The 13,743-nt window shown below is 40.7% G+C and overlaps 1 protein-coding gene across 2 annotated transcripts in view; it reads left to right on the top strand.

The window, feature by feature from the left end:
* itga7 (integrin, alpha 7) overlaps nt 1-13,743 on the top strand; it is a 58,877-nt gene that overhangs the window by 18,460 nt on the left and 26,674 nt on the right. For both annotated transcript variants that reach the window (XM_079393472.1, XM_079393473.1), the window contains exons 2-8: nt 283-404; nt 512-591; nt 1,312-1,567; nt 1,643-1,744; nt 1,982-2,189; nt 2,268-2,461; nt 3,950-4,038. In XM_079393472.1, the coding sequence (XP_079249598.1) occupies nt 283-404; nt 512-591; nt 1,312-1,567; nt 1,643-1,744; nt 1,982-2,189; nt 2,268-2,461; nt 3,950-4,038 (1,051 nt within the window). The remainder of the gene's footprint in view (nt 1-282; nt 405-511; nt 592-1,311; nt 1,568-1,642; nt 1,745-1,981; nt 2,190-2,267; nt 2,462-3,949; nt 4,039-13,743) is intronic.

The following is a 13,743-nucleotide window of genomic DNA, read 5'->3' as shown; positions in this document are numbered from 1 at the left end:
ATGCAAACTTCCAAATATTTAAAATTATGAAATTATTTTATTTTATGTTTTATGTTACAGTTATCCTGTAAAAAAATTAAAATAAAAAAATAAATAAAGTAAATAAAATATTAGTATTCAGGCCACTTATAGAATGTGCTTGACCAGGAGGAGACCATGCCATGTTGGAGACCACTGATGTAATTAATTATAAAAATTATGCAGCTATGGTTTTGTTTTCTTGAAACCGCTAACTATTAGTGACATAGGAACAACATTTAAAGTGTTAGTCTTCCTCTGCAGGATATTGGTTGGGGCGCCTCAGGCCCGGGGATTAGGAACTTTGTGGAGCAGTCGTCCCGGTGCACTGTATCGCTGTCCGGTTACACCAGAGAAGTGTGAACGAGTAGACATCGATGGACATGGTAACACTTATTAAGACCATTTTAGCTTCATATTTATGTGATGAACTAAAGTGTTTGCTCTGCTAAACTGTATCCATTCAAGGAAAAATGTTTCTTGTTTTCTCAAGTGAGTCTGGACCGAGAGAGCAAAGACAACCAGTGGTTGGGTGTCACAGTCAAAAGTCAAGGAATTGGTGGAAAAGTAGTGGTGAGTATGTTTTATACCTGTGACAGGTAGATCAGACAGATCTGATGTGCCATGTATACGGTAGATAACATCATGCACAATGTTCAGAAGGGTTAGTCAACCCTGTTCCAGAAGGGCCACCTTTCTGCAGATTTCAGTTCCAATCCTGCTCCGGTACTCATGCTAGTTATTTTCATGTCATGCTGAACACCTTGATGAGCTGGTTCAAGTGTTTTTGTTTAAAATCCGAGTAAAGCGGCATACTTCACCTGCCGCATCATGAAGTGCTGTCAAAGGTCACCTCAATATGAAGGATCCTTGGAAGGCAGCCTTCTTTTCATGTTCTTCTTTCAACATTTTTAAAAGGATGCATCAAAGGTTGCATTCTTTGTGTCCTTGAAACACCCACAATCATCAGCACTGAACACGCTTGAGATCAGGTCCAGCCCAGAAGCCCAGCAAACGTAGTGACCCTCATTGCATTCTCTATCATGAGCGCTCTGCGCATTCAAAACGCAACCTGATAGGGAATGAACATAGATTTAAGCAAAGATATATTTAAGTACTCCTTCAGTAATGGAATTCAAGGCAACTCAAGTACCTCATCCATCACTGCTTTCTTACAATGAGGACTTTCAATCCTAAAGTTTCAATTTTAAAATCAAAGCACAATTATGGAGAATGGGGACTAGGTCATTGTGGCATTTGCACTACATAATTCTGTTTGCGTTGTGATGTCAGACATGCGCTCACCTCTATGAGCTCAGACAACACGTCAACCAGACGTTTGAGACCCGTGACCCGATCGGACGCTGTTATGTGCTGAGTGAAGATTTGACCGAGAGAGATGATCTGGATGGGGGAGAGTGGAAGTTTTGTGAAGGTCGTTCTCAAGGACATGAGCAGTTTGGATTCTGCCAACAGGGCCTGTCAGCTAGTTTCACACCTGACAAAAACTACATCCTCTTTGGGGCTCCGGGGACCTACAACTGGAAAGGTAATGATATATGCTTTTGATGAGTTGATGTTTTTTCCCTCTAAATCATCCTTTTCTCATCTAAACTCCTCTCAGGGCTGTTATTTATGGCCAGTCCCGTTGAGGATGCGCTGGTCTACAAAACACTGGAACCGTCCAAAAGCTCATTTGAGGACGTCACTCAGAACAGTTACCTGGGTGTGTAGACAAAAAAAAAACATTGACATATTGATATTTCAATAGTTTGTATTTGTTTTACAAATTCCATTACATTGGTATTGCTACTGATGTTGTGGTACCCTGATAACGCTAATAAATTCATATACCATAATCACTGACAAATGGGCAAGATCATATGGAATCTATAAAATCAGGTATAAAATCGTCATGTGCCCTGTTTGTTTTCATTTGTGAATCTGTCCCTTCTCATCACAGGTTTCTCTGTGGATTCAGCCGGAGGTATTATGAGTAAGTCTGAGCTGACGTTTGTTGCTGGAGCTCCTCGAGCCAATCACACAGGAGCCGTGGTTCTGCTACGGAAGGACAACGTCTACCGGCTGATGCCTGACCACATTCTGTGGGGTGAGGAACTGGCCTCCTCCTTTGGTTATTCTGTGGCCGTAGCTGATCTGAATAGTGATGGGTAAGATACTTTACAAGTCCATGTGTAAAGCCATGAATCTGAAGTGCTTAATATCTAACAGGATGATTTCACCTACAGTTGGACAGATATTGTAGTGGGAGCTCCAAATTTCTTTGACCGAAAGGCAGAGATTGGAGGTGCTGTATATGTGTACCTGAATCCAGCCAGCCATTGGGAAAAGGCACGACCGATCCGGCTCAATGGAACATATGACTCTATGTTTGGGATGACTGTCAGTAGTACTGGAGATCTGGACCGGGATGGTTATGGGGGTAAGGAAGAAATCATACGTATATGCAAGTGTGTTTATACGCTTTAGTTCATGGTATCTCAGAAAAACAGATTAGATTGAATTCTGGATTTGGTTCTTTGTAAAAAAATAATATGGTATTACTGTTACAGTACAGAAGTGAGTACACCCCCGTTTAATATCACAATACTTATAAAGTTATTCTAATACATGTTTATTTCTACTTTGAGCCTACTTGCAAAGTGACATACAGAGCAACCTCATCCTTATCTCTTTGACCTCGAATTCAATTATATCACATCATACAGATGTTACACTCATTAAAATATATATATATAAAACAACAAAAAGCAAAAACAAAAAAAAAACATATGTAAAATTTACATAATTTCCCATATAAGGCCTTTCCATTAAATAAACAAAGCAGAATAATTAAGTACTATACTTAACGTATGCTTTTTGTTGGAGGGGTTGTGTTGTTCAGTCTTTAAAATACCCTTTAAAAAAACGGTGATCATTGGATTTAAGTCAGGTGACATACCTGGCCGGGTCATAGTTTTCACTTTTTCCTTGTTTAGAACATCATGTGTGCTTTGGATCATTATTTTGCTGGAATATTCCTCATTTGCAGACTGGAAGTCATCTTGTCAGCCAGTATTTTGGTACATCAACAGGCATTTATGGTGTCATCTACAAATGTCATCTCCTAAGACTCAACACTCATGTAGCCCTAGACTCTGGTATCCCTGATCAGGTTAATGCCAAACATCTGAGATGAACAAATTTATCATGGACTCATCTGACCAAAGAATGTGCTCCCAATATTCATCTAGGCTTCTTTTCAGGTTCTTAAGCAAAGGTTATTCTTGTAGTTTTGTACTGAAGAGCAAACAAGAGGCTGCATATTATACAGTGTCTACCTGAATTGTCACAGAAACTCCTGGTTTCCACGGATAACCCCTGTGTCATTTAAAAAAAAAAACTAGATTGTGCAAGTAGTGCACTTTCCGTGGTTTTATTTTAAGAGGATGGCCATTATCATCCTGATTAGTGGTGCTCTGGCTCATTCTATACCTCCTTCCTGCAGCAACCACTGTTTTTTAGTTGATCACTGATCTTCCTGTATCCTTTTCCTGTCTCACAGTCAGATTTTTCAATTCCTCTGTCAATTCTTCTCCATGTGGAATCATGATGCAGACATGAAGATAGACACAGCTCATAGGTCTATCACTGAGAAAGGTCAGGTGTTCATAGGTTGCTCTACAGTCATGTTTGTGCAATGAAATTCGCAGTGTTGTCAGTTTTGTTTGCATGATCAATTGATTAGAAAACCTGCGTGTCAGTCGTTTTCACTTTTATTGCGCTGTTTTCTACTTTGGGACCTGCATACTGTATGTGGTTGTCCATAAGAGAAAATACTCTACTTGCCAAATTAGAAATAATGCAATTACAGTATTGAAACAATTTTTAATCATTTTATATTTTTTTATTTGATTGTGTTTGTTTTCAGACATTGCTGTTGGAGCCCCATTTGATGGAGATGGGAAAGTTTTTATTTACCGTGGCTCTTCATCTGGCATTGATACCAAACCCTCTCAGGCAAACCTTCTCTCTCTCAGACAGACACACACACACAGAATACTCAGCAAAAGTCTTGGACACATTAGATGCTTCACAAAAACATTTATCATACAGTTTTTTACAATCACTTTGTTACTATTTTCAGAACCTTGATGTCATTTTTCACAACTCTAGCCACAAAACGGTTATCACTTGTAACATAGGCTGTCTAATGTTCAAAACATTGCATTGTGCATTCACATCTTTAAAGAAATCTTGCACTTGCACAATCATTGGTTCAAAAAACAATTTTACTGTGAAATACCATTGAAACATAACTGTAGATCACCCACACACAAGCAACCGATAGGTTCACTGTGTCATTGTTCGTACAATCATTACAGTTTTTTACAATCACTTTGCTACTATTTTCAGAACCTTGATGTCATTTTTCACAACTCTAGACACAAAACTCAAAACAGTCATGATTTGTAACAGGCTGTCCAATGGTCAAAACTTTGCATATTGCGTTCATATCTTTAAAGAAGCCTTGCATTTGCAGAAGCATTGGTTCAAAATACTCATTTATTATGAAATATCATAGGAACATTACTTTAGGTCACCCACACACAAGATATCTATAGTTTCACTGTTTAGTTGTTAGCACAATCATTAAATATAGCTGTTCAAAACACATGATGCAGCTTTCATTATGGTTCTACACATTCGTATATCATTGAAATAAATTAGAGAGAAAAGTACAGACACTAGAATCATTAAACATTCAAATATTATTGATGAAATAATAAACTCACAACAGGTTAAAAAAATTAAAACTTTAAATAAGAAAAAAAAATAGATTAGAAAAGTCACAGTTCCTCTTCTGGAATTCGAGCTGCGTCCGAAAATGCGTGACCGGCTCTGAATACAAGTGTAATCTGTCCAATGGATGGGCGAGACATCACGGGCGAGGTGACGTAATGACCAGCTGTTATAAAAGCACGTGCAGTGAAACCTGCGTCAGCTTTATGTCATTCAGCGAAGTGCTCTGTGTGTATCTGTCTGATATTTTTCTGTTGTGAGTCTTATTTAGTGTTGTTTGTCCAAACCACTGTTATAAGCTCCCTGATATCTTCTTGCATACAGCTAATAGGTATGTCAAGCAGATATCCACGACATAAGGGGTGAGAGCAGCTCGCAGTACAGGCTGTGTGTTCCTCCCTGCAAGCGTTACATCACTGCAGGTGACACACACAGCTTGTGCGCGTTCTGCTTGGGAGCGGAGCATGCACAGTTGGCTTTCGAGGGAGTCGGCTGTTCGCATTGTGAACGTTTGCCAATGCACGTGCTTCGCTCCCTTTGATGAGAGGGGAACCTTCACCAGCGTTCCCCGCGGTGGGGCGTCGGCGCTCGTGGGGTTCGCAAGTGGATCTGTTGGAGGGAATGGAGATGTGCGAGTCCCTATCTCCTTACCCACCCATCAGATTCGGCAGGCGCTCCCTGGGATCGAAAGCCCGCAATGCGCACACTTCCCTCCGGGGCGTGGGCTCAGCGGGCTCTTCCGAGGAGGGTGAATGTGAGAGCGCCGAGGCTCCGCCCCCTCAGTCGTCCCGGTATGAGGAGCTGTTGGAGGTGATGAGTGGCCAAGTTAAAGCATCTTCATTCCCACCTCATATTACTATGGTAATGTGGTGGGGTTGGACACTTGCGGTTATAGAGCGATGCCTCGGGTGGAACAGATGCTTGCGAGCTATCTGTCCCCCGATGCTGCGTCGTCTCTAAAGGCTCCGTCTTTGCCCTCCAAGCCGCTGCGTCAGCGCTGGTGGGCAAGGGGTACATGGCAGTGGGTCAGGTTGACGCATGCCTGCACACTATGTCTGTGTTGCGGGCATACCAGGCTGACATGCTTAATGAGCTGGATGATTGTGAGGCGATGATCCCCGATGACATCACGGAGCTCAGGCGAACTGCTGATTTGGCTCTCTGCGCTACCAAGGAGACTGCCCGTGCTATTGGGTGTTCTATGGCAGCCCTGGTGGCAGCGTAGAGGCATCTGAGGTTGACCCTGTCCGACATCAGAGAGAAGGACAGCATCTTCCTCCTGGACTAAGCCTAAGCCGGATCTGCGGACCGTCCTTCAGGTGAAGAGGTCTTCAGCCAAAAGGCCCTGATGCTTATTGCTCGGGGCTTATGAAGGCAGGCCCCTCTGGGGAGGAACGGTGTACACTGTGCCCGTCTCTCCTCCGTGCCCTCAGGAGATCGGTCTGCCAACCCTGCCATGTGTGGTGTTCCAGGGCGCAGCAATCTCCAGCGAGCACACATCTCAGTTTCTTCCACCCGGAAACGTAGCGGAGCTGAGATGCTCGCCAACCCTTCGGGGGTCTACTAGCCGCTCTGATTACACCAGAGGCCAGTCTCGAGATACTGGTTCCCTTAGTAGATTATTTGGCAGTGTGGAAACTACTGCCAAATGTGTCTCAGTGGGTCCTGCATACTGTAGAGAGAGGCTACAGAATCCAGTTTGGTTCTCCTTCGCCTCGATTCAATGGGGTGAATCCCACTCTGGTGAGCCCCGAGCAGGCTCTGGTAATGGAACGAGAAGTAGATACTTTCTTGAGGAAGGAGGCCATCAAGGTGGTCCCTCCTCACGAACGAGAGTCTGGGTTCTACAGCCAGTACTTCATAGTTCCCAAGAAGGATGGAGGGTTGCGTCCCATTTTAGATCTACGTCAGTTGATCCGCTCAGTCAGCAGATTGAAGTTCAAGATGCTCACACTCAAACAGGTTGTGTCTCAGATCAGGTCCGAGAACTGGTTTCTCATGATCAATCTAAAAGACGCATACTTCCATGTCTCCATCCTTCCCACTCTCAGGGAGTTCCTGACGTTTACTTTCGGGGACGAAGCTTACCAATATCGGGTTCTTCCCTTTGGCCTAGCACTCTCACTCCACACTTTTACAAAGTGTGTGGATGCCGCTTTTGCTCCGTTGCGGCTACAAGGCATCCGCATACTCAATTACATCGACGATTCTTTAATTCGCGCTCAATCAGAGCAGATGGCGGCGCAACATTGCGATGTTGTTCTCGCTCACATGAAAGTGTTAAGGGTTAAGACTGAACGCCAAGATGTGTGTGCTTTCTCGATTACAGAGAACCACTTATCTTGGTGTGGCTTGGGATTCGACAACGATGTAGGCATGTATGTCCCCTGCTCGGATCGAGTCGATCCTCACGGCAGTCAGGAGAGTGAAAGGAGGCCAGTCACTCACTGTCAAGCAGTTTCAGAGACTGATGGCAGCTGCGTCCAACGTAATACCTATTGGCCTGCTGTACATGAGACCCCAACAGTGGTGGCTCAAGACCAAGGGGTTCTCCCTGAGGGGAAACCCACTTCGCATGATCAAGGTCACGTGGTGGTGCCTACGTTCCTTAGACATGTGGAGGCAACCTTGGTTCTTGTCTCAGGGCCCGGTGCTGGGAGCTCCGTGTCGCCGCGTAATGCTAGCGACAGATGCGTCCCTCACTGGTTGGGGAGCAGTCATGAAGATGGCCACCCTGTCCGTGGTCTGTGGAGTGGTCGCCATCTCACGTGGCACATCAATTGGCTGGAGATGCTGGGGAATGGATGCTTCACACCGAGTTGGTAAAATAGATTTGGTGAGTGTTTGGCAAGGCTCAGTCAAGTCAAGTCACTATTATTTGTATAGCGCTTTTAACAGTGCAAATTGTGTCAAAGCAGCTTTAGATGAGTTTGATATAAAGCTGGGTGGCTTTATATCAGCTTTACAGTATTTAGACGGGCAAATAGAGTGTTAAAATAGTGTCATTCTCCTCTGGCCAGACAAAATCCGCAGTTTAAATCTCATCTGGTTCCTGTGGTCTTGTCCCGATGGCCGTCTAGGAGACAGGATCTTCACTGGGGATCTATCTCTGGGGCTCATCTAGTCCTGGTCTCCGCTGACGTTCAGGGTTGTAGAGGTCATTTCTAGGTGCTGATCCACCATCTGATTTGGATACGGACTGGACCTGGGTGACTGTAGTGACCATCTGATCTGGATACAGACTGGATCTGGTGGCTACGGTGACCTCGGAATAAGAAAAAAAACAGATTAATATTAGCGTAGATGCCATTCTTTTAATGATGTAACAAGTACATTGGTTGTTTTGGGAAGTGTTCCCGGTTCCGGTTAACCTAATTAATGAAGCCTAACAATCCTTAAACAGATTTGAATTATAGAAATGTGATAGTGTATTATGTGTAAACCAGGTTAAAGAGATGGGTCTTTAATCTAGATTTAAACTGGCAGAGTGTGTCTGTTTCCCGAACAGAGTTAGGTAGATTGTTACAGAGTTTGGGCTCTAAACAGGAAAACGATCTCCTGCCCGCAGCTGATTTTGATATTCTAGGTATTATCAAATGGCCAGTGTTTTGAGATCACAGCGGACGTGAAGGACTATAGTGTGATAAGAGCTCACTCAAATACTGAGGTGCCAAACCATTCAGGGCCTTATAGGTAATTAGCAAGATCGTAAAGTGTATACAATATTTAATAGGGAGCCATTGCAGTGTTGACAGAACCGGGCTAATGTGGTCATACTTCCCGGTCCTAGTAAGAACTCTAGCTGCTGCATTTTGAACCAGCTGGAGTTTGTTTATTAAACATGCAGAGCAACCACCCAATTGAGCATTACAATAATCTAGCCTCAAGGTCATGAACGCATGAATTAACATTTCTGCATTTGACATTGAAAGCATAGGTCGTAATTTAGATATATTTGGAAAAATGCGGTTTTACAAATGCTAGAAACATGTTTTTCGAAGGAAAGATTGCTATCAAAAAGTACGCCTAGGTTCCTAACTGATGACGAAGAATTTACAGAGCAGCCATCAAGTATTAGACAGTGATCTAGGTTATTACATGCAAATGTTTTATGTCCAATAATTAACACCTGAATTTAGCAGTAAGAAATTGATAGTCATCTATTTTCATTGGGTCGCGAAGAAATATAGAGCTGAGTATCATCAGCATAACAGCGAAAGCTAACACCATGTTTCCTAATGATATCTCCAAAGGGTAACATGTAAAGCGTGAAAAGTAAGGGGCCAAGTACTGAGCCTTGAGGTACTCCATACTGCACTTGTAATTGGTATGTTACCTCTTCATTTACTGCCACAAATGCTCTGCTCCCCAGAGTTCTGGAGAGAGTTCGCCGGGACGGGGTCCGGCTGTTGCTATTAGCCCCGTTCTGGCCGGGCCGAGAATGGTTCTCGGACCTGATTTCTCTCCTTGACGGCTCTCCATGGGAGATTCCCGCCAGGAGGGAAACTGTATGCCCTGAAGTGAAGACTCTTCAAGTTCAAGTTCAAGTTGAGCTTCATTGTCATTCCGCTACATGTGGGGACATACAGTGGAATGAAATGTCGTGCCTCGCAGGACCACGGTGCTACATAAATACAGACATACAACAATGAAGTAAAAAACACTATAAACCTATACACAACTAACCTGCTGACAGATTTAACTATAAGTATACTAGGGATGTAACGATTACCGGTTTGACGATAAATCATGATAAAATTCCCCACGGTTAGTATTACCGTTTCATATTTGAATTATCATTAAAACCGTATTCGATTACCGCGATCTGAACAATTCACGATAAATAAATACTGTCAATCATAAAGCAGAGTGTAACAGTGTCACGAGCGCACGGCAGCAGAGTAGTTTAATTCTGAGTAAAAACAGGGCCGGAAAAGCTGGGAGGTTTTAAAAGAGTGCTGAGGGAATTATACAAATGAATATATCAGTGAATTAATTATATGAATGTACCTCTGAAGGATCTGACTGTCTTCAGAAACGATTTGATGGCATTTTGTTTTCATCTTAGCTCCATGTAATACCTAAAGCAAGTGTTCTTAAACAATACTGGTTTGTTCGCGGGAATCAGCTGTAATTCAGCTTTTCCATGTAAAGCGCCACCTGCTGTCATAGAGTGGATTTACAGACACTTACTTACATTCAGCCTGTGTGCAGTTTCTGTCTGGCCAAAAAACGGACCAAATTTGCATGACCTGCTGTAAATTTTAACCGGTTGATGAAAAACAAGCTTATGTGGATTCTACACATTTAAACAATTCAGATAAGCTATATAGAATTATTTATGGAGCAGATAAGTGGATAGAGAGTTGGACTTGTAACCTGAAGGTCATGGGTTCGAGTCTCAGGTCTGGCAGGGATTGTAGGTGGGGGGAGTGAATAACCAACACTCTCTCCACCCTCAATACCACGACTGAGGTGAGACCCTTGAGCAAGGCACTGAACTCCCAACTGCTCCCCGGGCACCGCAGCATTGGCTGCCCACTGCTCCGGGTATGTGTTCACTACTGTGTGTACACTTGGATGGGTTACATGCAGAGTACAAATTCTGAGTATGGGTCACCGTACTTAGCCACACACCACTTCCCGTCTCCCCTTCCCCTTATTAATCAATTATCATTTTGACTTAACTCTTTTCTTTAAAGGCTGAAATGTGAGGTTTACCTTTATATGAAACTTTTTCAAAGCTTTATTTGAACATTTACATTGTTTATTTGAACATGCTATTAAACTGGTGTCAGTTCAAGTTGTCATTTAAAATCCAGACCTCATTGGTAATATTATTGTTTTAGTGATTATGCAAACAAAAAGTCATTTTATTTGCTGTTTGTTGATTTTTAAGTATAAAACTTGGTGAAGTGATTTATGTATCTGTACTTTTTGAGCATCTCCAGCACATTTTAACAATATCGTGATAATACTGATAACCGTGATAATTTTGGTCACTATAATCATGATGAGAAATTTTCATATCGTTACATCCCTAAAGTATACTATATATAAGTATTTACCCTATACAAACTAAAAGAATAAAGGATAAAAAATACAAACTATATGAATGCTTCACATAAATATTTACCCTATACAAACTAAAAAAATAGAGGATAAAAAATACAAACTATACGAATGCTTCACAAATACTGTACATGTGCAAAGAGAGACACGGAATTGCAAATTTGATATTTTCATACCATCTATATATATATATATATATATATATATATAAAAAAAAGTTTCGATTAGTAATATGCATTGCTAAGAACTTAATTTGGATCACTTTAAAGGCGATTTTCTCAATATTTAGATTTTTTTTTTGCACCCTCAGATTCCAGATTTTCAGATGATGTATAAATCTCAATTTACCCTGATCACTGGTTTTGTTGTCCAGGGTCAAATGTAAGGCAAGAAAATGGCCCTGCAACTAACAAATAAATGTTGTGAATGAGTAAGAAAGACAAACAAGCGTTCCAGAGGCTAAGAAATAGCAGAAAATTTGAGACAGCCACAAACACATTTAGTAACCAGTGTTTAGAATGTTTGGAGCTGTTGGCATTGCTTTGGTTTTGTCTGTACTTATCTACTCTCAAATACAGTCAGTAGGTGAGGGAATCCTTGTGTAAAAGATTTGTGCTTCTGGACAGAGGAACACATTTGTTCGCTGGTATGCTAGGAAGAAAATTTAGGAGAGATCTGTGTATGGATATACTTTTGTTGCATTATTCCAAATAAATTGATTGTGATCCACAAATAAATAAACAAAAAATAAACATATTAACAAATAAATAGAATGAGATCCACAAATAAGTCTTAGAATTGAACAAAAATGAATTAAATTCACAAATAAATAAAATGAGATTTGCAAAAAAAAAACCTTCACCAAAATATATTTTCATGTCACAACCACAACTTTGCCTGGCATTTATTTGTGATTTGCGTCCTGTAAATTTGTGAATGGCTTTCTGTGCATTTGGGGATTTTGAAACATTTCTAGCAACAAGATGTGCTGACAAATCCAAAAATGCGTGGATCAAGCCAATCAGATAACAGCCACATTTCGCTGGCCAATTGTTGACCACTTTCTCGCTATAGCCAAACATGTTTTTCTTTACATTCAAGTTGGGAGCAGATTATTTTATTCGCACCCCTATAAGGAACTGCTATCTATGGACACTTCGTACAGTTGAGCTGAAGAGCTGTTTGTGTGGTTAAAAAAATCCTGTTTGACTTCTTAATATTTCCATCAGGATCAGTGAATGAGGATAAACTCAGGATTATACACAATTTATGATCATTTACAGGTCCTGATTAGTAATACCTTTGTGATGTGTTCAAAGCAAATATAAATCCTTATAATCAGCAATACTGTTAACACTGGACGAGGCGTGACATGATGAAGGACAAATGATTTGCACATTTGCTTTGATGCATCCAGGTGCAGCTGTAGACATGATACAATGGCTTATTTTGCCTCTTAAAGCACAATTGTGGTGACTAAAATAGGGCATATTGACACATATAATATCAAATATGGGCCCAAATGACCACATGGGGGCAGTGATGCAAAAAAAATAAAATCCAACAATAACAACAAAAAAACTTTTTTTGGATGGTGTAACAAATTTTACTATTAAAACTAGTAAGTCTGATTTATATGAAATATTGTTCGTGTTTTACCAATGAATATCATTTAGACTATATGTATTTATATTTAAATGCAACACATTTAAAAAGAACCTGTATGTATATATATTTTTTTTCTCTACAAACAATGGCAATTATTTTGTAATACTTTTATTCAGTATTTAAAAAAAATATTATTTATAGCTTCGTAGATCGCTAGATCCACATAGATGAGGTTGAATCCAGTTATTTATTAGTCAGTTACTTATTAACACTTTTTGTTCCATCTCGAATAACATGCTTTCACAAACGTGTTTTTATCACCTGTTCCCATAACAGAGATGTAAAGTGCTGTCTTCTGGCATTTTCAAAATCATGTAAAATATAATAATGTGACTTGGCTTGAAACACAGTCTAATGGTCTAACGACCTTTTCTTTACACTATCCCTTTTTTATGACCCTTTGTCCCTTTGTTATGACCTGCTCGTTTAAAGCCGTAACATAAAATAAGAATCAAACAACAAAATATAATTAATCTATACAAATTGTTTTATTGAATTAAACTAATACAACAACAGTCAGTAATGATAAAAAAGCATACAGTACGTCTATGGATAATAAAATAAAAAAATAAAAACAGGACAAAAACTACATGATATAAGAAATGCAAAAGAAGCAAAACGTGAAAGAGTTAGCAAGGTCTTAGATACTGACCAAGAGTCACTCCTGAGGGAAAATATCCCACAGAGAGTGCCTATCCCATTGAACACACAACACTCCTATATACTCTAATTATCAATTAACATGGGGGAAGACCAATCAAAATCTCAGACACTCTGCCCCAATAGGATCAGGAGAAGACTCAGGGTCATCACACCCTTATATTTGCTAAGCCAATGCAGAAGAATGAAGGTTATAGCGAGAAGATGCTATGATTGGTCAGCGAAGTGTGGCTGTTATCTGATTGGCTTGTGCTCTAATTCACAAATGAATGCCAGGCAAAGTTGTGTTTGTGATGACATAAGATATTTGTGAATATGTTTTTTATTTGCAAATGTCATTTTATTTATTTGTTAATTTAATTAATGTTTGTGAAATTCTAAGATTAATTTGGGGATTCCACTCTATCTGGGGCAGTCGTGGCCTAATGGATAGAGAGTTGGACTTGTAACCTGAAGATCATGGATTTGAGTCTCAGGTCTGTCAGGGATTGTAGGTGGGGGGAGTGAATAACCAACACTCTC

This window comes from Barbus barbus (genome assembly GCF_936440315.1).
Source record: "Barbus barbus genome assembly, chromosome: 35".
Taxonomy (NCBI): Eukaryota; Metazoa; Chordata; class Actinopteri; order Cypriniformes; family Cyprinidae; genus Barbus; species Barbus barbus.
This window is presented reverse-complemented; position numbering and strand designations above follow the sequence as displayed.